Source organism: Callithrix jacchus, chromosome 19 (genome assembly GCF_049354715.1).
Source record: "Callithrix jacchus isolate 240 chromosome 19, calJac240_pri, whole genome shotgun sequence".
NCBI lineage: Eukaryota > Metazoa > Chordata > Mammalia > Primates > Cebidae > Callithrix > Callithrix jacchus.
In genome coordinates this window covers 48626186-48651106 of record NC_133520.1, presented here as the reverse complement: position 1 = coordinate 48651106, position 24921 = coordinate 48626186, and the positions used below count along the sequence as shown (strand labels likewise).

The 24921-nt window shown below is 45.2% G+C and overlaps 1 protein-coding gene across 2 annotated transcripts in view; it reads left to right on the top strand.

Annotated features, from left to right (window-relative positions):
* ACTN2 (actinin alpha 2) overlaps positions 1 to 24921 on the top strand; it is an 82563-nt gene that overhangs the window by 55201 nt on the left and 2441 nt on the right. For both annotated transcript variants that reach the window (XM_008985768.5, XM_035281481.3), the window contains exons 11-20: positions 1555 to 1702; positions 4235 to 4385; positions 9056 to 9164; positions 10939 to 11079; positions 13242 to 13424; positions 16602 to 16736; positions 17923 to 18102; positions 19061 to 19207; positions 22318 to 22383; positions 23579 to 23737. In XM_008985768.5, coding sequence (XP_008984016.1) covers positions 1555 to 1702; positions 4235 to 4385; positions 9056 to 9164; positions 10939 to 11079; positions 13242 to 13424; positions 16602 to 16736; positions 17923 to 18102; positions 19061 to 19207; positions 22318 to 22383; positions 23579 to 23737 — 1419 coding nt within the window. The remainder of the gene's footprint in view (positions 1 to 1554; positions 1703 to 4234; positions 4386 to 9055; positions 9165 to 10938; positions 11080 to 13241; positions 13425 to 16601; positions 16737 to 17922; positions 18103 to 19060; positions 19208 to 22317; positions 22384 to 23578; positions 23738 to 24921) is intronic.

Below are 24921 nucleotides of genomic sequence, written 5' to 3'. Positions count from 1 at the left end.
GTACCTGCAACTGTGTAACTGCCTCCCCCACATCCTGAGTGAAAAACAGCTTCAAATAGAGTTTTGTTGTTAGGCACCCCCCCACTTCCCATAACCTGCTTCTTCTCCCTATGTAATAATCTGCTTACCGCCCCTGCCCTAAACTGGTATAAAAATGTTGACCGCACTTTGTTCTGGGCTGAGAGGCTTGAGCTATAGCTGACTCTCAGACACTGGCCATTAAAAGTGGAATCTCAATAAACGCAGAGCGTGGCGCTTCTGTTTAAACTCGCTTGGGTATAACACTCTTTCCCTGCATGGCCACTGGCCTAGTCTAGGCCACCATTTTCTCTCCTTGGACCCTGCAAGTAACCCCTGAGTGGTTCTTCTTTTTCTTTTGCCCCTTAAAATTCATCCCCCATACGTCAGCCTCTGTCATCTTTTAAAACTATGAATCAGGTCTCATCTCCTTTCATCTCAAAACCCTCCAGTGACTCCCCAGAGTATTTAGTGTAAAATTCAGGTTCCTTATTTTGGCCTATAAGGACCTGCATGATTGCTAAACGCATCTCTCACTCTGCCCCGACTCACCGCCCTGCCTGCCGCCACGCTGCCCTGCCTGCCACCACGCCGCCCTGCCTGCCTCCACGCAGCCCTGCCTGCCTCCACGCAGCCCTGCCTGCCGCTACGCCACCCTGCCTGCCGCACCCCTGCATGCAGAGCACATCCCCCGTGCTTCGTCACATCCCTGGCTTTTTCTGTCATTGAGATCTCGGCCCAAATGTGCCCTCCCCAGAGGGGTCTTCTCTAAGTAACCTGCCCACAGGGACCCCCTGATGGGCGGAGCTGGCAGTGTCTCTTGATCCTGCTTTGTTTCCTCTCGCAGGATTTCATTTATCGCTTTGCGAAACAAACTTGCTTATTTAAGTACGTAATGATTTAATGATTGTCTCTCTCCCCCACCACCATGGAAGCTGCACGGGAATGGGGAACTTTATAGGTGTTTACTCTTACAGAGTTTCTCACTAGTGCCCGGTACATTCTAGATGCTCAGTGAATAGTGTTGGTGGCTGGTTGGCTGGACAGTTCACCCCAGTCACTAGATAAGAGTTGTTTTGGAAGCCAGGTGTGGTGACACATGCCTGTAATCCCGGCTACAGGAGAGGCCAAGGTGGGAGGATTGTCAGAGCCCAAGAGTTAAAGAACAGCAACATAGCAAGACTCCACCTCTAAAAAAAAATAAAAATAATCATAATAAAGGGTTGCTTTGAAATGAGTCATCTTGAGCCTTTATCTTCTGGTAGCCAGAAATTGCTAGCCCTCTGCATCTTTGTCTGCAACTGGAGAAGTGTTAGGATAGCCGATAACTGTGTTAGTCTTAACAATTCTAATTAAGACATTTGGAAGCCAAATAATTGAATGGTTATTGTGGTGGGGGGTAAGGAAGGAAAAGAAAACAGAAGGAAAACACCATCAGTCATGTGGTGGAGGGGATTTGTAGAAGAAACCATGAGGCCAGAATGTAACGAATGTGCTTGTTCTGCGTTCGCTTCCCTTGTCTTCCAACCATCCCAGGATATTGCTGGTGCCTGGCAGAGGCTGGAACAGGCAGAGAAGGGTTATGAGGAGTGGTTGCTCAATGAAATTCGGAGACTGGAGCGCTTGGAACACCTGGCCGAGAAGTTTAGGCAGAAGGCCTCAACGCACGAGACTTGGGCTTATGGTAAGTAGACGGGACTCAGATTGGAGTTTTGAAAAACCAGAGTTGAGTCTTGCACAGAGCTATGATGTATCCTTACAAACTCTGTGCCTAATGTCTGTGACACTAAAGGTAGGGGTCATCACCTTTCTCTGCTATTGTCTCAGTGCCAAATTTATTTAAGAGGTAGGCATGAGGGCTGGATGCAATGGCTCACGCCTGCAATCCCGGCATTTTGGGAGGCTGAGGTGGATAGGTCATGAGGTCAGGAATTCGAGACCATTCTGGCTATCATGGTGAAACCGCATCTCTACTAAAAATACCAAAAATTAGCTGGGCATGGTGGCACACACCTGTAGTCTCAGCTACTTGGGAGACTGAGGCAGGAGAATCGCTTGAACTGGGAGGCAGAGGTTGCAGTGAACTGAGATCACACCATTGCACTGTAGCCTGGGCGACAGAGCGAGAGTCCATCTCAAAAAAACAAACAAACAAAACAAAAAAGCAATGATAGGCATGAAAATTTATTTTCTAATCAAGCAGATAATCTATTTCTTCCCAAAATGGTGCCCAAAATGTGTTCTGTACATACCTACCTATGTAAGCCCTGGCCTCCTACGATTTTTTCTATTTGATTCCATGAGTATCTGTTCGTTCCCTAAGTGGTGGTCAGACGGCCCTGGGCCAATCACTAGCTTCTGCCAGTAGAATGTGTCTTAAATGCCACAGAACAACATAATATGCTGTGTAGAAAATCTGACTGGGAGGAAGCATGCAAGGTTTCTGTAATCTAACTTTCTTATTTCACTTGCATTCATCTGCTTTACTCGGGCCTTACACACATACCTGCTTCCATAGCCATAAGAATATGGTCCTAACATTGTTTTTTAACTGTCTGCTGGACTAAATAGTCCTTCTTGCTGAGGCAGAAGAATAAAGCATTTTCCCTATCACATAATAATCTGTTTTGAGATTTGAGAGATTTCTCCTCATTCTGTGGTTTTTGCTTTTATTGTTGCTTGATTTTTAATATTTTATAGAAAGGTAGTTACAATCCAGGAAGCTGGAGCTGGGCAGGTTGGTGTTGCAGCTCTGACCTGTGGCAGCTCTGTGCCCCAGATGCGTTCTTAATACGGGGCTTCCGTGTCCTCTTCAACGTTGGAATCACAGTAATACCTTCCACATAGGATTTCTCTGAAGATTTAATGAGTTCGTATTTAGAAAGCATTTGAAGTAGCATCTAGGACACAGCAAGTGCTACTTCGTGATCATTAGATACATGAACATTTACTTTCCACTTCCAATTTTATAGAATTTTTTTTTTGGTGGAGTCTCCCTCGCTGGAGTGCAGTGGGATAATCTTGTGATCTTGGCTCATTGCAGCCTCTGCCTCCTGGGTTCCCGGTTTCAGCAATACTCTTGCCTCAGCCTCCTGTGTAGCTGGGGTTACAGGTGCATGTCACCACATCTAGCTAATTTATCTGTTTTTTAGTAGAGACAGGGTTTCACCATGTTGGCCAGGCTGGTCTCAAACTCCTGACCTCAGGTGATCCACCTGCCTCGGCCTCCCAAAGTGCTGGGATTACAGGTGTAAGCCACCCTGCCTGGCCAATTTTACTGAATTTTAAAGGTCGTTCGCCAGGGGATAAATGTGGATCCAGTCATGACCACAGCAGTTGCTGGATTTAAGAAGTATTTATGTGGGAAAATGTAAGTGGTGGGTCAGAGAGGAAAATTTCTAATATTTGTTATCAGGGGAAACAAAGCACAGGCTCCATTTAAGCACACAGAGGATGGCTTTCAAACAAAAAGAACTAGGGTGGGATGGAACTCGTGGGTAGACAAATAGAGCACAAAGGTTTTATCTAAGCATCCCCAGTAGCCCTTGGGAGTGAGTAATTACTAACTTAAGTGAGGATCACACAGGAAAATCAGATGCTTATGACTTAAAATAACGAAGACTACAAATTTGGTTTATTTTATTTTGTTTTATTTGAGATGGAGTTTCGCTCTGTTGCCAGGCTGGAGTATAGTGGCGTGGTCTCGGCTCACTGCAACCTCCGCCTCCCAGGTTCAAGAGATTCTCCTGCCTCAGCCTCCCAAGTAGCTGGGACTACAGGCATGTGCCACTACACCCAGCTAATTTTTTTTTTTTTCTTTGATATTGTTAGTAGTGAGGGGATTTCACCATGTTGGCCAGGATGGTCTCAATCTCCTGACCTTGTGATCTGTCCACCTCAGCCTCCCAAAGTGCTGGGATTACATGGGTGAGCCACCCACCCGGCCTGGTTTATTATTTTTTTTAGAATGCACTTAGTGTGCTCTCCTTCCCCCTTTTATTGGAGACAAGAGCTTTTGAAAACAGAGGGAGTGGGGCATCCTTAGCAGGTAACAGCCCAAACTCCATCGCATGCCTAGCCTGTGTCTTCAGTCCTGCCCCTCTCCATCCCCTCGTCTTGGTTCTTTGGAATCTCAGTACTCCCTGAGAACATGGCTGGCACAAGGAAGCCACTGTGCCCTCAGCATATTCATACTTTCTCGTGACCACCTTTGCAGGCAAAGAGCAGATCTTGCTGCAGAAGGATTATGAGTCAGCATCACTGACAGAGGTGCGGGCTCTGCTGCGGAAGCACGAGGCGTTCGAGAGTGACCTAGCAGCGCACCAGGACCGTGTGGAGCAGATCGCAGCCATCGCGCAGGAGCTCAAGTATGTGCGGATGCCCTGCGTCCTCCCAGGAGTCCAGGGGATTCCACAGAGAGGGCAGAGGCCGGCCTGCCTTTCTTTTCCCAACTAAATGTAGGGGGAACCAAACTGGAGGCACTCTGTGCAGGGATTCTCCTTATTTCTTATTTCTTTTTCTTTTTTTTTTTGAGACAGAGTCTTGCTCTTGTTGCCCAGGCTGGAGTGCAATGGCACAATCTCGGTTCACCACATCCTCCACCTCCTGGGTTCAAGTGATTCTCCTGTCTCAGCCTCCTGAGTAGCTGGGATTACAGGCATGTACTACCTCACCTGGCTAATTTTGTATTTTTAGGAGAAACGGGGTTTCTCCATGTTGGTCAGGCTGATCTTGAACTCCCGACCTCAGGTGATCTGCCTGCCTCGGCCTCCCAAAGTACTGGGATTACAGGTGTGAGCCACTGCACCCAGCCTCTCCTTGTCTCTTTAAATGTAGAAACAGACTTTGGTCCTTTGTTTGTGGTAGAATGCCTATGTCCTGCCATCTGGCAACACCCCAGCCCCCAGCACGGGCAGCTCTGCTTCTGGGAAGATGAGAAATAAGTGTGGAGCGTTGGTCCCAAGAAAGCTATGGGAAGGCAGCCTCACCCAGCCCAGGTACAAGAGGCAGAACAAAGCCTATCCTGAAACCAACACAAAACAGAGGGCACTGCCTCACAGCTGCAGGGAGAGACACCAGGGCCCCTCTTTGGTTTATCATCCCATAAGTACTGTGGGGTTTTTTTAAAATTTTCTTCTAGAGCCTTCAGATGAGAATTTTTTTTTCTTTTTTTTTTTTTTTTGAGACGAAGTTTTGCTCTTGTTACCCAGGCTGGAGTGAAATGGCATGATCTCGGCTCACTGCAACCTCTGCCTCCTGGGTTCAGGCAATTCTACTGCCTCAGCCTCCCGAGTAGCTGGGACTACAGGCACGCACCACCATGTCCAGCTAATTTTTTGTATTTTTAGTAGAGACGTGGTTTCACCATGTTGACCAGGATGGTCTCGATCTGCTGACCTCGTGAGCCACCGTGCCCGGCCCGAGAATATTTTTTAAAATATATTTTATTTATGTATTTTTGAGGTTCTTACTCTGTCACCCAGGCTGGGTATGGTGGTGCCATCTCAACTCACTGCAACCACTGCCTCCCGGGTTCAAGTGATTCTCCTGTTTCAGCCTTCAGAGTAGCTGGGACTACAGGTGCACACCACCATGCCTGCACCACCACGCCAGGCTAATTTTTTGTATTTTTTTTTTGAGATGGAGTTTCGCCCTTGTTACCCAAGCTGGAGTGCAATGGCGCAATCTCGGCTCACTGCAACCTCCGCCTCCTGGGTTCAGGCAATTCTCCTGCCTCAGCCTCCTGAGTAGCTGGGATTACAGGCCATGCCCAGCCAATTTTTTGTATTTTTAGTAGAGATGGGGTTTCACCATGTTGACCAGGATGGTCTCGATCTCTTGACCTCGTGATCCACCAGCCTCGGCCTCCCAAAGTGCTGGCATTAGAGGCATGAGCCACCACGCCTGGCCCTATAATACTGGTTTTATGAGAAGAACTAACATGACAATTGAGCCTCTGTGCATTAAGCACAGAGTGAATGTTCTCAGTTCCCCCATCTGTGTAGCGTGAGCCCTGGAGTGCAGTTGCCCTCAGGGAGAGGAGCCTCCTTGCAGTGTTTCTGAGCTTTCTTAAGCTCCTTTCCCTTGTAATAAAGACAACATTTTATTCCCTACTCCTTCCCCCACCATTATCATAACTGATACATCTGTAGAATTTTTAGAGCCTGTCACATAATGTTAACTTCAAAAATTAAATAATAGGCTGGGTGGGGTGGCTCATGCTTATAATCTCAGCACTTGGGAGGCCAAGACAGGCGGATCACAAGGTCAGGAGTTTGAGACCAGCCTGGCCAATATGGTGAAACCCTGTCTCTATTAAAAATACAAAAATTAGCTGGGCATGGTGGTGGGTGCCTTTAGTCCTGGCTACTCAGGAGGCTGAGGCAGGAGAATCGCGTGAACCTGGGAGGCAGATGTTGCAGTGAGCTGAGATTATGCCACTGTACTCCAGCCTGGGCGACAGAGCGAGGCTCTGTCTCAGTCCATCAATCAATCAATAAATAAAATTTATTTCAATATATTTCATTTTTGAACTGCCATGTTCCTCACTTTGGACTAGAGAAAACCCCGTAATTAGCAGATGGGGCCTTTTAAAAGAGATCTTGTGTTTCAGTCTTGCCCACATAAACTCTTACTTATTTGTCACCTTCATGTCCACTTGGTGCCCTGTACTCATAGCCTGCAGGTGGTCTTATTTCCCATGCTTCTGGAATGCTGGTTTTGACTGCTCAGTAACAGGTACGAATAAAATAAGGATGAAAAGAAACTCAAGCTCTTTAGTGCTGTAACAGCTCCCATGAGTCATCTGGAATGGCTTTAAGTGTTGCCCATAAAATTTAAGTGATAGTTGTATATGATTATTATTCCTGGTATCCCCCGTGCTTACGTCTTCACACGGGCTAGAGACTAACCACACATAGAACTTAAGTATGTGCTCTTCTGATTTCATTAACATCCTTTTCCATTTTTATCTGCCCTTCAATAATAAATTAAATTTCCGGTGCCATTCTCAAAGTGCGTAAACAATAGTTATACACATAGTTATGCAAACTCTAACTCCTTGAAAGCAGATACATGTAGAACCATTGCTTATGAATTAGAGGAAGAGAGAGAGATTATACCCTAAACGTAACTCTGGATGGGCGAGCATTGGTGTCTCCGTTATGGAACAAGGGAAGGATTCCTGGGTTTTTGTTTTGGAGAAGTCTTTCTTCTCTTTAATGTCTGCATTTGAAGAGCCATAGCCTTCTCATTTTGTGTTCAGGGCTATGCCAACTGCTGGTGTTTTGGTTGGTTTTGTCTTTTTGGTTATAACGAGCACAAGAATCGTAGTCGGCCTTGGTCTGAGAAGAGGATTTGTCTTTAGAAAGCTGCTGTTGGCTCTTGAGAATGGGACAAGCTTTAATCAGGTGATAGGGAGCTTTTATCTACTGGAAAAATGCCCAGATAATAACCATATGCGTCCTCTTTATTCAGTAACAGAAACAAGAACATTCAGTAAGCATAAATTAGTGTTATTCAAAGGGAAAAAAATACAGCAACCACTGCCTTAATTTAAGGTTGAAAAAATAAGTAAATGAACTTAAGCTTCAAAGAAAGGGATTTGGAAGGTAGGAGGGGACTTTTCAAGTTGTCTAAGCCTGGACTGTTTCTGAAGAAGCCTCCTGAAGATGTCTTTAAACTTCCGTGGCTCTGGATTTATATCTTAATGAAAAATGTGATTAAGTTTTATACAGGATTCAAACTTGTTATCCCTAGAGGCACTAGGTTAAGCATCTAGTTAAGAATTTGCTTTAGGCTGGGTGCCGTGGCTCATGCCCGGAATCCCTGCACTTAGGGAGACTGAGGAGGGAGGATCATTTGAGGCCAGGAATTTAAGACCAGCCTGGGCAACACAGCAAGACTCCAACTCTAAAAATTTCTTTTAAAGAACCGAGCGTAGTGGCACATGCCTGAGGTCCCAGCTACTTGGGAGGCTGAGGCAGGAGGATCACTTGAGCCTAAGAGTCTGAGGCTGCAGTAATATATGACCAAGTCACTGCACTCCAGCTTGGGTGACAGGGTGAGACCCTGTCTCTTAAAAAAATGGCTTCAGTGGTGTACACAGAAAGATAGAATGCATAGATAGATCTGGCAGGGAAAGCAAGGCTTTAGTGAGAAGTCATTTTGTTCTAGCTTGTCACACTGGTGGCATCAGACGAGTTGGAACCTCTTTGTCTCTAAGTGGAAGGGCTCAATTAGGCCCCATTTCACAAATCCCTCTATGTTAGAGAAAGTCATAGTGCCGCTCTGGACATGATACTCTACGCAGTGGGGTGAGGCCAAGTGCCCTTCCAGGGAAGCCAAGGACACAATGCGGCACAAGCTGACTCCTCCCTCCTCGCTGACTCATTTTGGTGTTCCAATCACTGCGGTTGCTTCCTGGCCCACAGGACTGTCCTCCAGAGAGTGACACCTTCAGACCTTTACCCACAGGGACGTTGCCACTTAGAAATCATGCTCTCTGAGGGCCTCTCCCAGAAACGGAAGGGAAAATAAATTGAGCCTGTGGCATTAAGAAGACAGCGGTTCTTTCTGTTTAGAAATCTGTTGGCCAGCAAAAGCTTTATGACTTCTTCTTGTAATTTATCCGAGAAGAGTGATGTTTACAGTGATGACAGTCAACAGAACCCTGAAATGCCATTCCAGTTCTCTAACAAATTTGTATTTATTTATCTTTATTTGTATACATGTTGGGGGTGGGGGTACAAGTGCAGTTTTGCTACATGTGCCCAAGTCAGGGCTTTTAGGGTATCCGACACCCAAATAATGTACATTGTATGAAATTACATTAAGCAATTTCTCCTCACCCCCCCACCCTCCCGCCCCTCACCCTTCTGAGCCTCCATTGTCTCATCCCACTCCCTATGTCCATGTGTGTACATTTCAGATTTTTAAGAATTGTTTAAACTTCCCTGTTGTTTTTCTTTTTTAGCCCATATTCATTTCCTCTCATCATCTGGGAAAGTTAATCTTCCTTTATTTTCACCTTCAATAGTGAGCTGGACTATCACGATGCCGTGAATGTCAACGACCGGTGCCAGAAAATTTGTGACCAGTGGGACCGACTGGGAACGCTTACCCAGAAGAGGAGGGAAGCTCTGGAGGTGATGTCTCGAAGCCACGCGCTGCCGTGAAATCTTTTAACAGAAGCTCTTGTTAAATCACTGCTATTCATGGTCTGTTTTTCTGTGGCATGAAATAGACTGTCTAATGAAGGAACCTCTAAAGAAAACATAAAAAGTGGGAGAAAGAGGGAAATGGGAAGTTGGTAGCTGTGTGCTGTAATTTATCCAGGCAGCAGCCAAGTATGTTTTTCGAGTTTTAAAAACCCAGGGGCGATGAGATTATGGCATCAATCTACTTTGTATCTGGTAGTAACAGTACACTTCCAGAAGTCCTTCTACCTGAGTAAACTGAGCCGTGAGTGAGTCAGGAAATCACAGATGTCCAAAGGGAAGATGGAGCCAAATGTTGAAGTCAGTAAGTTGACAAGAAACAGAATTGGGCTGAATTTGGCCTTATCTAAGTGCAGGACGCAGTGGGTAGCTGGTGTTTAACTGCCCCTCATTGTCTTTAACCATGGAAGACATTTCTCACATGAAGGAAATAAGCAGTTTACCAGTTCCCTGGGTCGTTTCTCCTCGACTCTGATGACACTTTTGAGAGAACGCAACATTAAGCTTCCCAAATGCCAAATGGCTGTGACATATCTGCTTAAAGAAAGAAATGACCAACCCAAATGCCCATCAGTGATAGACTGGATAAAGGAAATGTGGCACATATACACCATGGAATACTATGCAGCCATAAAAAAGGATGAATTCATGTCCTTTGCAGGGACATGGATGAAGCGTGGAAACCATCATTCTCAGAAAACTGACTCAAGAACAGAAAACCAAACACTACATGTTCCCACTCATAAGTGTGTATTGAACAATGAGAACATATGGACACAGGGGGGAGAACATCACACATGGGGCCTGTCAGGGGGTGGGGGACTAGGGTAGGGATAGCAGGGGCTGGAGGGAATAGGGGAAAGATAGCAGTAGGAGAAATACCTAATGTAGATGACGGGGATGGATGCAGCCAACCACCATGGCACGTGTATACCTGTGTAACAAACCTGCACATTCTGTGCATGTACCCCAGAACTTAAAGTAGAATAATTTTAAAAAGTTAAAAAAAAATGTTGAGAGAGAGAGAAAAGACCAGACATGTAACAGAGACAGTACAAAACATTTTAGAACAGGAGGGGAAAATGAACCTAAATATGGAAGACTTAGAGCGATGGAGATGCCTTCCCCTTCTGCCCCTACTTGTCTGTGCCATGGGGAACAAGCACAGGATCGTCCTGTCACTGGAACGCTTGTGCTTTCCTATGCCCACAAAGACAAGAGGTGACCTCTGTGTTGAAACCTGAATGAGGATTTGAGAACATTAACCCGTAATTCCTTCCGTCTCCACTAGGCGGGTGACTTTGGGAATGCACACAACTGCACGTGTTGCCTCTAAAATGTGGGAGATGCCCTGCATTTCGTGTTAATCTGGCACAGTTAGGGAATCAGGTCCTCTTACAAAGTCCTGCTTTAGCTGAAAGCAAGTTACAGTATGCCGTATGTGGAGTCTGAGCTTTCAGAAAAGGAGCATGTAGGGAAGTACTTTAGACACTTTAAACATGAGGCTGCTCTGGATGTTATTAAACCCTTCTTTGATTCAGGTACCTGATACCGCTTGAGCATCAGATAGTCTTTTGTAGACACACGCTAATATGATTAACAGAGTGTCAGATAACAGTCTATTGTTATGGAATGCATACTTACACTTCCAGTGAATGTTTTAATCAGCCTGTGATAATGCTTGCTTCTCTTTACTCTTCAGAGAATGGAGAAATTGCTAGAAACCATAGATCAGCTTCACCTGGAGTTTGCCAAGAGGGCTGCTCCTTTCAACAATTGGATGGAGGGCGCTATGGAGGATCTGCAAGACATGTTCATTGTCCATAGCATTGAGGAGATCCAGGTAATGGAACCCCAACTCTGTGTGCCCTGTGCATAGAAGTGAGTTGTCATTTAAACTAAGGGTTCTGTTATTTGGTTTCTTGTTTTCTTTTTTATTTTTTTAAACTTAACAAATGGTGGCTAAAAAGCCCAAATTACCCTTTGAACCTTAGCTTAAAAATGTGTTTACTACTCTGTTGCAAACCAGTTAACATCAATCAAGTAATGATGAATATGTCTAGAAAGCTCCGTTCTGCAAAAAAGAATGCTGAGGCCAGGCGCAGTGGCGCACGCTTGTAATTCCAGCATTTGGGGAGGCTGCGGTGGGTGGATTGCTTGAGTTGAGGAGTTCAAGACCAGCCTGGCCAATGTGATGAAACTCTGTCTCTACAAAAAATACAAAACAACTAGCCGGTGTGGTGGTGTTCTCCTGGAGTCCCAGCTGCTGGGGAGGCTGAGGTGGGAGCATCGCTTGAGCCTGGGAGGCAGAGGTTGCAGTGAACCTAGATCGTGCCATTGCACTGTAGCCTGGATAACAGAGTGAGACCCTGTCTCAACAACAACCACAACAGCAGCACCTAAAATGCTGAATCGTTGAGCAAAATAAACATATGTGCGCTTTGAGTTATTCAGGAAAGCGTTGTAAGTGTACCAGCTGCCGAGTTAACCGCTTTGCAAGCGTGTACATATTATTGTTTATTTAGATCTACAGAGTTTTTGCGAGATTGCAAACCATAAGAAGCCACAAATCAGCACCTACCTTTTGCCTACCACCAATCCAAAATGTTCTGCATATAGTTTTTGCTCGAACTTCAGAAGCATAAACAAGGCTTCTGCGTGGTGACGTTAGGGAGGAAAGTTAATCTCGGTTAGCCAGGACATCATTTATTTAGAGACATGGGACAGTGAACTTGATGTATGATAGAATCAAAAGAGAAAATACTTTTTTACACTCTTTTCCTGTAAAATAGGTATGTCGTCAAAAAGAATCCAAGTACGAAGGGAAATACTGCAGGTTGGGATTTGAAACCAAACCTCCCTACCAAGAACAGTCTAGAAGGGTTTGCACCTGCATGTCAGGGGAAAGAAAGTACTTCCATGAACATGCCACCTGCCTTTTGAAAGAGGCTCTGATGGTGTTTCTGATGGTGCACTCTTAAGCACAGGCCAACAGTCTAAAATCATTTATTTTTTGAATGAGCACGCCTTGGAAGTCACACTCTTTGTCGAAACTCTGTTGGCAGCTGACCTGTTGCCACACCTAAAGAGAACAGTAGCTTCACACTCAAAGGTGTTCCACGAGGCAGAGAGTTGTTCGAGCAGCCGAATTTGCGGGACTGCTCATGTTAGGGTCAAAGAATAGGTTTGATAAATGGCTCTTAAGAGAGCCTCCGGTAAGAGTTGGTGTCTATGGCCTTTTCTTTTTGAGGAGTAGGGATGTACTTCCTGGTTTTCTTTAGGTATAATGGTAGCAAATGTAAGATGCTTTCGTGGGACTACAAAGGTAATAACTGGCCATCAGAAAGGGCATCTAAGGGCTGAGTATGGTGGCTCACACTGTAATCCCAACACTTTGGGAGCCCCAGGCAGGGAAGATCAGCAAGGCCAGAAGTTAGAGACCTACCCGGGCAACATAATGAGACCCGGTCTCTACAAAAAACAAGAATAAAAAAACTAGCCAGGCATGGTGATGTATACTCTGTAGCCCCAGCTACTCAGGAGACTGAGGCAGGAGGATTACTTGAGCCCAAGTGTTCAAGGCTGCAATGAGCCATGATTGCGCCACTGCACACCAGCCTGAGTGACCTAGCGAGACCCTGTCTCAAAAAACAAAAAAAAGGTGGAGGAGGGTGTGGAAGAACTGCTAAGTTCTGCTCATCAGCAGAAAGTAAGAAACACCTAAACAATAGCTGATGATCAGAAACAGTGAAAGGAAACAGATTTTTTTAAAAGACTCTGGATGAATAGCCATCAATCAAATTAATAGTCATCATGATACCCTTTTTCCATTATCTAGGAACTTCTGTGTACCTAAGGAGTTTTTCTAAAGCATCCAGAATTTGTTTTTCTCCAGAGATTCTTGCAATTATAAAGGCATTTGCTTGTGTGCAGAAAGGAATATCAAAGCCTATGAAATTAACACTCAAGCCAGATTGTTTCTCTCCACTTGTGTCTCGGGTGTAGAGTTTGATCACTGCGCATGAGCAGTTCAAGGCCACACTGCCTGAGGCAGATGGAGAGCGGCAGTCCATCATGGCCATCCAGAACGAGGTGGAGAAGGTGATTCAGAGCTACAGCATCAGAATTAGCTCAAGCAACCCGTACAGCACCGTCACCATGGATGAGATCCGGAACAAGTGGGACAAGGTGGGTGGCTAAGGGCCTGGTGCGGGACCGGGGCCATTCTTGAAGCTGAAGTCCGAGGAGAAAGCTAACCCTTGGGGACTTAGGGTGACAGCCTCATTTTGTGTTATGATCAGGATTCTCCTTTATCCCAAGTTTCATGCTTTTTTTTTTTTTTTTTTTTTTGAGACGGAGTTTCGCTCCTTACTAAGGCTGGAGTGCAATGGCGCGATCTCGGCTCACCGCAACCTCCGCCTCCTGGGTTCAGGCAATTCTCCTGCCTCAGCCTCCTGAGTAGCTGGGATTACAGACACGCGCCACCATGCCCAGCTAATTTTTGTATTTTTAGTAGAGACGGGGTTTCACCATGTTGACCAGGATGGTCTCGATCTCTTGACCTTGTGATCCACCCGCCTCAGCCTCCCAAAGTGCTGGGATTACAGGCTTGAGCCACCGCGCCTGGCCCCAAGTTTCATCCTTAAGGACCTTTCAGCAGCTTCTGCAGTTTGTTGGGAAAGAAAGTAGAGATTATTTTACTTAAGGAAAATATTATGTAAATGTTGACAAAATCACTATAGGTTATGATCCTAATACCATTAAAGAAATAGTTTATGAAGCCCCAACTGGAAATTTGGTTAAAAACTTGGTTACAAGTACTTATGGTACTTTTTAAAAGAATTTTTAGAATATGGTATAAACATGTCCCAGATATGTATGAATTTTAAATGTGGAAAAATTTCTTAGAAAACTACATCTTGGGCTAGGCACAGTGGCTCACGCCTGTAATCCCAGCACTTTGGGAGGCTGAGGCGGGCGGATCACGAGGTCAGGATATCGAGACCATCCTGGCCAGCATGGTGAAACCCCGTCTCTACTGAAATACAAAAAAATATTAGGCAGGTGTGATGGCAGGTGCCTGTAATCCTAGCTACTTGGGAGGCTGAGGCAGGGGAATCACTTTGATCCAGGAGGTGAAGGTTGCAGTGAGCCAAGATTGTGCCACTGCACTCCAGCCTGGTGACAGAGCAAGACTCTGTTGCAAAAAAAGAAGAAAAAAGGAAACTATATCTTGGGAATGAAAGTATTTCTACTAACTTGCTACCTTTTACATTTATTACGTTTGTCATAGTTGCCCAAAATGTAACTATGACAAATGTAATTATGGCCCAAATGGGATAATTTGAACCCTTTTGTCTCATTTTTAAGATTGAGACATTTCTTTTCTTTTTTTTTTTTTTGAGATGGAGTTTCGCTCTTGTTACCCAGGCTGGAGTGCAATGGAGCGATCTCGGCTCACCGCAACCTCCGCCTCCTGGGCTCAGGCAATTCTCCTGCCTCAGCCTCCTGAGTAGCTGGGATTACAGGCACGCGCCACCGTGCCCAGCTAATTTTTTGTATTTTTAGTAGAGACGGGGTTTCACCATGTTGACCAGGATGGTCTCGATCTCTTGACCTTGTGATCCACCCGCCTCGGCCTCTCAAGAGACATTTCTTTTCATGGTTGAAATTAGTCATCAGTCATCTCAGTATGCGGATACGTAGTCTTCAAGGAGTGAGTCCAACACGTGGAGCTGAGGTGGCTTATGATAAAAACACACACAGAGCACGTCAGTTGTAAACAGCGCGAAAGCCAAAGCAGGTGTAGGGAAGAGGACGGTATTCATCTGAGGGACAGTAGTGAATTGGCGCATCTGAGCTTCAGATTTAGCTCTGGTCTTCCCAACAAATAGCCAAGGAGAGAAGGGAATCAAACTGAGTTAAGTAGTTTTCGTAGGGTGGGGAAAAAGGAAATTATACCATTTTTTATTTTTCATTTTTATCATGTTTAGTTTTTTGAGACAGAGTCTCACTCTGTCACCCAGGCTGCAGTACAGTGGCGAAATCTTGGTTCACTGCAACCTCTGCCTCCCAGGTTCAAGTGATTTTCCTGTTTCAGCCTCCACCTGAGATTACAGGCGCCCACCACCACACCCAGATACTTTTTATATTTTTGATAGAGATGGGGTTTCATCATGTTGGCCAGGCTGGTCTCCAACTGCTGACTTCAAGTGATCCGCCCACCTCAGCCTCCCAAGGTGCTGGGATACAGGTGCGAGCCACCATTCCCCGGGTGGAAATACATATTATTTCTTAGAGTGAGATAAACTTTTCTCCCTTCAGTAAGTTATAAAGCAAATGGACTTTGGATTTTTAAAAAGAGACTGAATAATAATGCTTTCAGTAGCCGTTTTGCAGACGACACAAAGAGTTTTGAAGTAGCCTTTTTCCTTTTCCATCGATTGAAAAAGAACGGAGGCATACCAGTAAAATGTAATCCACAAATGGAACAGAAAGCAAGTAGACCAGGTGTATACTCTTCTGTGGGCCAACATGGTGTAAAAATTGAACTCGTGAACCTGGTGTGGGTTCTTCACATTCTGGTGTCATGGACCCCTCTGGCAGTCTGGGAAAGCCCGTGGATTCCTTCTGATAATGTTTGCAAATTTATAAAAAGATTTAATATTACAAAGGAAATAAATTATATTGAAACGTAGTTATTCAAATATCATTAAAGATATCGTAACGTATTTGCTTCTTTATTAACACATTTAAAGCCAAGATCTAACAGCAGGGCTGATCATTTTGGAGTCATGGTGAGCGTGCGTGATATTTATTGCAAGAGGCAGGCATGACTGTAACGTTAGTATAGAACTGTGATATTCTATACTAACTGTGATAAGGTCACAGGAACTGCTAAATACTGCTGCAGATTTGCTGCCCACATCATTCTAAACAAAGGGAATGCTAAATTTTAATCAAAGGTGGTGAAAATAACGACGTCAGTGTTCCCTTCCTCCAAGATCACAAATCCTCTGTACTCTGGACCTGGCTCCGACTTGGTTGTGCTGCAGGCTGAGAGCCCTGGCTGAAGGACAATAGAGAGAATCGCTGCTCCTGATGCAGGCTCTTAAATACCCTCCAACTCATCCGGTCTTTCAGCAGGCACTTGGTGGCACTAGATGGCAGTCAAAGCTAAATCAAGCTCATCCTCTGAAGTAGAGACTCTTCTTCCTCATCCTCCCTCTTCCCCCCCCCGACCCTCCTCCCTTCCTTTTTCCTTCTCCACCCCTCCCCCACCCCTTGGACTATTCCCACCTTCTGTGGTCGCTCCTATGAGGCCACAGCTGGCCTCTAACCCTTGTTGTCCTTGGGCCCTCACAGGTGAAGCAACTCGTGCCCATCCGCGATCAGTCCCTGCAGGAGGAGCTGGCTCGCCAGCATGCTAACGAGCGTCTGAGGCGCCAGTTTGCTGCCCAAGCCAATGCCATCGGGCCCTGGATCCAGAACAAGATGGAGGTAAGCCAGCTCCCTCCCAGACGCCGGCCACAGCCTCACGATATGTCCCTTCACTACCGCAGCAGTGACACTGCTCATGCTGTGTTTTCCAGCCACCTGCTCAGTCATGTGGGAGCACTGTTCTGTCATCACTCGGCTTTATCTTTCAGCCCCTGGCTGTTGCGGACAGTGTGCACTGGGGTACGAGACAGAATGCAGGAAGTGGGCGTCAAGGAAGGGGAGGGGGAGCTTGCTGGGATCTGTTTATTTCCTCTCTAAAAACAGTGACAGGACTTTTTCTCCATTTTTGGCCTCTACAGGGCCTAGATTTTAAACCGTCTATCCCAGCAAGGAGAACACATGAAGGCCCACAAATACTTTGCATTTTTAGAACATCTGAGGGACAGCAGTCTTTTTTTTTTTGAAATGGAGCTTTGCTCTGTCACCAGGCTGGAGTGCAGTGGCACAATCTCAGCTCACTGTCACTGCAACCTCCACCTCCCAAGTTCAAGCGATTCTTCTGCCTCAACCTCCCAAGTAGCTGGGACTATAGGCGCTTACCACCATGCCCAGCTAATTTTTGTATTTTTAGTAGAGACGGGGTTTCACCATCTTGGCCAGGCTGGTCTTGAACTCCTGACCTCGTGATCCGCCCACCTCGGCCTCCCAAAGTGCTGGGATTACAGGCGTGAGCCACGGCACCCAGCTGGGACAGCAGTTTTTAAATAACACTGTTGTCCTTTGACCAAGAACAGCCAGAAGACATTTATTGACCCCCTTACTTCTTGCCCCACCACCCTTTTGGTGTTAAAATACTGACTTTTTTCTTGAAGAAGAGACCATCTAAAAACATAAGAAATTCTGATGGAGGGTCCTAAATCTGCCTGGCAGCTCTTCCCATGTAGCCCACCCCCAGCCTCCTCCAGAGCAGGGCACCTCTGCCCGAGGGCATTTCCCTCTCATGGTCAGAAGCTGACAGGACTCACCTCTGACCCCTGTTGCCTCTGTTTTGGATCTTAGTTGATGTTTCTCCCACTCTCTAGGCAGACTAGACTGTGTTTTGCTCTGTGATGCTACCCGACCCCCACTTCCTCCAAGAAACATGAGCCGAGTGATGCTGGCCTAGCATGTGATGCAGGGTCTGGAACGGCGTCTCGTTAGAGGGAACTTCACTTTATTTCTCTCTGCTTGTTCACTCTGCCTCCAGGAGATCGCCCGGAGCTCCATCCAGATCACAGGAGCCCTGGAAGACCAGATGAATCAGCTGAAGCAGTACGAGCACAACATCATCAACTACAAGAACAACATCGACAAGCTGGAGGGAGACCATCAGCTCATCCAGGAGGCCCTTGTCTTTGACAACAAGCACACGAACTACACGATGGAGGTAGGCAGCCGGATGGGCACGCACCGCTCGCTTCTCCCGGGGACCATGCCGCCACCTCGGGGTGCTTTCTTTATGCACTCGTCTCTCTTTGTTCTGGTTAATAGCTGTGAGTATGAAAGTTAGGGATCTTTAAGCCTTTCCAGGCACTATTTGTGGAAATGCTTCCTGAGCTATATCGAGGACTATATAAAATTAACCACCGCAACATTATGATTATCACCACAATAAATTCACTACCCTTCCTCAAAGAGTGCCACAAACTGGACTGTTGCATTTCCACCAGTTAGGCCCAAACTAATCTCCCTGGGAGCCAGCAGCTGTAACTCAGGCCATCCTGCTACTTAGGAGGCCTCAGCTGGGATTATAGGCATGTGCCACCACACCCAGCTTATGTTTTGTATTTTTAGTAGAGACGAGGTTTTACCATGTTGGCCAGGCTGGTCTCGAACTCCTGACATCAGGTAATCCATCCACCTCGGCCTTTCAAAGTGCTAGGATTACAGGCATGAACCACCACACCCAGCTACATTCCAATTCTTAAAGAACACTGAAAAAGGATGTACCAGTACTTTGTATGGAGCCCTGTTTGTGATTTGCCAATGTCAGTCGTTGCTAGATAGACCAGTACTAGATAGACTGGTCTATCTGGGCTAGATAGACCAGTCAGATTTGGGCCTATTAGATGGCCCAATTGGAAAAATGTTTTCAGTGACAAATAGAATATGTACTACAGAGTACCCGCTGTCACCGTCAGAAGCCTGGTCTCACTTGTGAGTAATTCTCACTGCAGAATCTTGCAACAGATGACAGAGTAGGATGCTTTAAGTGTCGGGAAGTCTGTTGTGAGCCCTACTTACAGTAAGCCCTTTGAGTCGGCCACGCTGTTAGCGAAAGTAAAGAGGCAGAGTTGACATGCTGCAAAGACCTAGAGCTGATCCGTCCTCTTTTTCCTTAATAGCACATTCGCGTTGGATGGGAGTTGCTGCTGACAACCATCGCGAGAACCATCAATGAGGTGGAGACCCAGATCCTGACGAGAGACGCGAAGGGCATCACCCAGGAGCAGATGAATGAGTTCAGAGCCTCATTCAATCACTTTGACAGGGTACCAGTCTCTACTTATTTAAAGGGCAATGCTGGGGACATTAAACAGTCCATCTGAAATAATATGCACGCTCTCGTTTGAAGTCTTAATGCTCCACAACATTTACAGGGAAACAGGAGAGTTAAAGACAAAGGAAAATAGCCACCAAAGCAGTGTCCTAAGCTCTGATGTTGCTCAAGGTGACACGAAGTCCAGGTTTGTGTGCTGTTTCGTGCAGATCGCTTAATAAGAATGCATTTGTAGTTGCTATCAAAGCCTGATTTGTTCTAAGTCAAAGTGTATTCTTAGCAAAATGCGATGGTTAGCTTTAGGTCATTTTGTAAAGACTTAAATACAAAACTCTGATATGCTTTCCCTAAGCAGCTATTTAGGTAAAGCATCTGGTCATAAATTAACCTGCTCTTTCAACATATAAAACTCAGTTTTCTTTTTTAATTAACAAAATTGATGCATGATCTCTTTTAAGGACGTGTACCAACAAAAGGCTGATAATTTTCGTAGTAAAGGCATATGAAAAGTATACAAAAATTTTTATCTAGTATTTTGATTTGAATAAAAGTGAGTAAAATCAATTCTTTATGAGAAAATACAATTTACTAATCCTATGGCTGACAGTGAGGGACTGTTAAGGCTACATTCCAATTTTATTTTATTTTATTTTATTGAGTTGGAGTTTTGCTCTTGTCACCCAGGCTGGAGTGCAATGGTGTGATCTCAGCTCACTGCAACCTCCACCTCCTAGGAGGTGGCAATCCTCTTGCCTCAGCCTCCCAAGTAGCTGGGATTACAGGCGTGTGCCACCACATCTGGCCAATTTTTTGTATTTTTAGTAGAGATGGGGTTTTACCATATTGGCAAGGCTGGTCTCAAACTCCTGACCTCAGATGATCCACCTGCCTTAGCCTCCCAAACTGCTGGGATTAGAGGCATGAGCCACCGCACCTAGCTACATTCCAGTTCTTAAAGATCACTAAAAAAGGATGTATCATTACTTTGTATGGAGCATACTATGTATGTTTATGAGTTGCAAATGTCAGTCATTTGTTTCTAAAATGATAGAACAGTCATCATTTTAGAAACAAATGATGGGCTAGATAGACTGGGCTAGATAGAGCAGTCATATTTGGGCCTGTTTGAGAGTTCAGACAGTGGACTTCTGATCAGGGAGCTAGGCATAAGTAAAAAAATTATAGCTAGAGATGGAAATTGACGTTCTTAGAGTTTCAGCACACCTTTATTGTGCAGAAACAAGCTGTAATTTGACCTGACTGTATTCATTAAAGCCCAAGTCACCTTTCTTCCATGGAGGGAAATGATGGATCATCATCCTGTACACAACCATCTCTTGCTGAAAGACAGCTCTCACTCATTTGGGCTGCTTTATAGGAAGAAAACATGTTGACTTGAATCCAAGGCGATCACAGTCTTTTACAACAAAAGTCCAAGGAGTACCATGCAGAACTTGCCATGCTTAGAAGTTTGTTCAAGTTAAACATGAATGATTCTTTATCTTGGGGGGAAAATGGAGTTTACTTACTGTGTAGTGGGAAGGGTGTCAGGGGTATGGATGCACTCTGCTTCATCTTTTCACTGAATGGTAAAGATAGGAATGACAGGGGCACAGAGGCTGTGAATGGAGGGATTCTTCCGTGGACATCAGAGAATTACAAAAGGTTTTAGAGCATAGGTGCAATGTGACCAGAGCTGCAAAACAATGTGCCAGCACATTTAAGATGCCAAATAGACAGAAGGGAAGAAGAAAAGATGAGAAAGTTAGCAGAGGGTCAGACCAGAGTCTGTTGGTAAAGTGAGAGAGAAGAAACATGAGCTGGGCAGAGGGATAGGAGCAGTGAAAATGAAGAAAAGAGGGTAGATCTCAGATTGCAACAGATCTGACAGAGGTGAACAACAGGGCTTGGGGGCTAAGGGAGAGGGTGATATGGAGAGTCGAAACCGTGAAGACTTGGGAGAAGTGGTACTCAGCTATTGCAGAAGCAGGAGGAGTCCAGATCGAGAGCTTAGGGCTGAAGCCTGTGAGAGTCACAGCTTAATGGCCCTGTCCAGCAAGAGTCTGGAGAGTAAGAAGAGAGAAGGCCCAGATCTTAGGGAACTACTACATTTATGGTAGGCAGAAGAGCCAGAGGAGGAGCAGTAGAGAAAGTAGAGGAGAATCGGGTCAATAAGATGGCAAGCATCACTTAAGAGAATGCTGCTGAGAAATCAGTCAGTGACTGAGGGTAGAGTACATAGGTATGAGAACAGACACATAAAGTCTCTTATTCATAGAAAAAAAAGAACTTCTGACATTAGCTTTTGGGACTGGCTGTTTCATGCGTAAGCGCAAACAACAGAAAGTAGCCTTCTATTTAATAAATTCATATGGCCAATAACCAGTATTTTCTTCTCTTTAAATGTGTACCGATGCTAAAACATTAGGCATCCCTTCAAAACCCTCAAGAGAATCTGCAGCACAGCTGTGCGCTTCCTGTCACATGCCAGGCTTTGCGTTGACACCCCTGTTTCTGTAGGGTTAGGTCACCGTTTTTCCTGACCTGGCCTTTCTCGTCTGGGAAAACTTGTCCACGTGGACCCTCCCTTGGGTGCTGCTCTGTGTAGACTCTCATTGGATTTTCGGGAGGAGCTGAGCTTGCCACACAGAGGGGCCACTGCATCCTGCCCAAGGGCACAAGGGTAGTTGCTTTCCAGGTATCAGAGCTCTAGGAATGTGCTCATCTCTGCAGGAATTTGACAAACGATGACTGCCTGTGACCATTGAGAGCGTCATCATTTCTTAGAACTTTTACGATATGTTCCATCATCAGTAGGTGGCAGTAGAGAGCTCCCACTAGTTCCTTTTGCTATTTTCTTGTGTGTATGGTCTCCTTTAATTTTTGTCTGGTCTTTACCCTCCTCTCCCCTCTTTTTCCGTTTTAAGAAACTAGTTTGTAACATCCTTGTGCTGACTCCATCCTTCTCACAAGCCAGTGGTGACATTTATGATCTCGGCAGAGCTCGAAGTGCTTCTGTTACTAGATCTTTGTGAGTTGGTCAAGTAGAGTTGCTCATCTTGCTCTGTGCTCACCTGCCGTGTCTTTTGTTTTCGCCAACAGAGGAAGAATGGCCTGATGGACCATGAGGATTTCAGAGCCTGCCTGATCTCCATGGGCTATGACTTGGTAAGATGGAAGTTGAAATTGTACTAAGGTTTGGTATTTTCCTGAGTTTGGATTTCTGTTATAGAAGATGACCAGCTCAAACCCAGGTAGTGCATTTGAGATTGGTTCGTTTTCATTATGTAGGATAATATTTTTTGAAGGTTTCAGTGTTACTATACAAAAATAAAGTCACGGGGCCAGGCGCAGTGGCTCACGCCTGTAATCCCAGCACTTCGGGAGGCCAAGGCAGGCGGATCATCTAAGGACAGGAGTTCAAGACCAGCCTGACCAGCATAATGAAACCCCGTCTCTACTAAAAATACAAAAATTAGCCAGGTGTGGTGGCACACGCCTGTAGTCCCAGCTACTTGGGAGGCTGAGGCAGGAGAATGGCTTGAACCTGGGAGGTAGAGGTTGCAGTGAGCCAAGATCACACCATTGCACTCCAGCCTGGGTGACAAAAGTCACAGAACCAAAACATGTTTGTATTCAGTAATTGGTCAGATTATTTTTTCTAGTGAAGGAGATGAGAAATAGGCTTTTTGATTTTTTTAAACAGCTTTACTGAGCTAGAATTCATATACTACAGCTTACCCATTTCAATGGCACACTTAGTGGCTTTTAGTAGTATTCTGATGATTTTTCAAGTGCTTTTTTCTTGAATATGTTGAAAGGCAACCAAGCTTTAGTCATAAATCAGCTTCGATAAACTTACATTTCCCTGTGGGCTGGGATAGTCCTAGAATAGCCAACACTTCTCTGTTACCCATTAATGAGTGTTTTTGACCTGACCTGCTTTGATTCTCTTTGGGGCTGTAGAATACAGTCACGACAGCCACGTTCTGAACTGCCTTTAAGTTGGCAGCACCACTTTTCTTAGTTCTAATCTGAGAAAAGGGCTCGGCTCTCGCTTTGACCTGCTCTTCCATAATTATGTTACGTGACGCGGGAAGGCCAGCAGTGGGTCCCAGAGAGGAAAGAATTCTGACATTTACAAGCTTCTGGTTTAAAGCTGCAGCAACGTGTACCTTGTTTGATAGCAGTAAACCTAAGTCACGCATAAGGGGAATCTCATCCAAAGACTGAAGGGAAACTCAGGTAATACTTGAGTTTTCAGACATAAAGGAATTGGCGTGTCACTGGGGAAAGAATGAGAACGGCACTGTTGAGAGATGTGCACCGTTCGGGGACATGTTTCTTTGCCACTTTGCCTCAGGGTGAAGCCGAATTTGCCCGCATCATGACCCTGGTAGATCCCAACGGGCAAGGCACCGTCACCTTCCAGTCCTTCATCGACTTCATGACTAGAGAGACGGCTGACACTGACACCGCCGAGCAGGTCATCGCCTCCTTCCGAATCCTGGCTTCTGATAAGGTCTGCACTGACAGGTTTTCTAACGCTTTAGCAGGAGGAGTCCACTGCGTCAGCCTAACAAACAAGGCAACAGTGTTGTAAATAAAAACCATTTTTATACTAGTATGTTTTGTGCAACATTGGCACTGAGTTCGGAAAGCAGCAGGTAGACACAGAGCAATGGTGCACTCAGAACAGAGGAAACACAGACATTCCATTCCTGGCTTTCGTACTTGGCCCTGCACAGAGTTTTTATAGAATGGACAATAGTGTATTTGTACTTGTGTGTGTGTGTGTGTGTGTGTTCCCGGTTGAACCCTCGTTTTACATTCTAGTTTGGTGGATGTGACTTCAAAAGAAGAAACCATGCAATGGAGATGTTAGAAAACTGGGTAAACTTCTCCTAAGGATCAGTGACCGTGACACTGTGCCCCGCCCATGGAGCAAAGTTAAATCTAGCTGTTCAGTCAGTAAAAAACTGGCAAGCTTTTCATGACATGTACTTTAGACCTTCAGTAGGAGTTTAATTGCCAGTTCAGGATTTTCATATTTTACCTCTCCCAAACAATAAAAACATCTCTATGTATAAATTCAACTTGGGATAGGATTAGTTTACCGTTTTCTGGCTGAGGGGATAATGAACATTGCCACAAGGAGGGTAGTATGCTAAAACACATTAGCAGAGCCATATTTACTGCCTTAAAAATCAGACAAGACCAACTATTTTTAAAATAACGTTTGCTTTAAAATGAATCATTTGCCCATAGGGGTGAGGGTGGATGGGAAAGAGCCCAGCTGATTTAGAACGTAATAAACCATGGCTCCTCCCACCCCACCAAGAAACTTCTATAAATTATATAATATATAAGCTATAATTATATAAATTATAACATGATATTTGTGATTTACTTGACTTTTACCAGCCAGTCTACTTGGCTAGCATTGTGCTATTTCCCACTGAATATTTTTTTTAAAAAAAACTTAATCTTTTCTGATATGAAATGTAGATCATAGCATGTATCCTCACACTGTGGCTCAGTTTGAGAAATAGTTGTAATGCTCCCTTTGCCTTTATGAAGCATCTCACCCTTCCTGCTGGCCGAGCCATTTTCTAGAAGTGTTCCTACAAGTGAAATGGCTTTCTGTTGGTTGTCTGGTACTACTATCCCAACAGACTCCTTTTAAAAAATTAAACAGATGCAAGA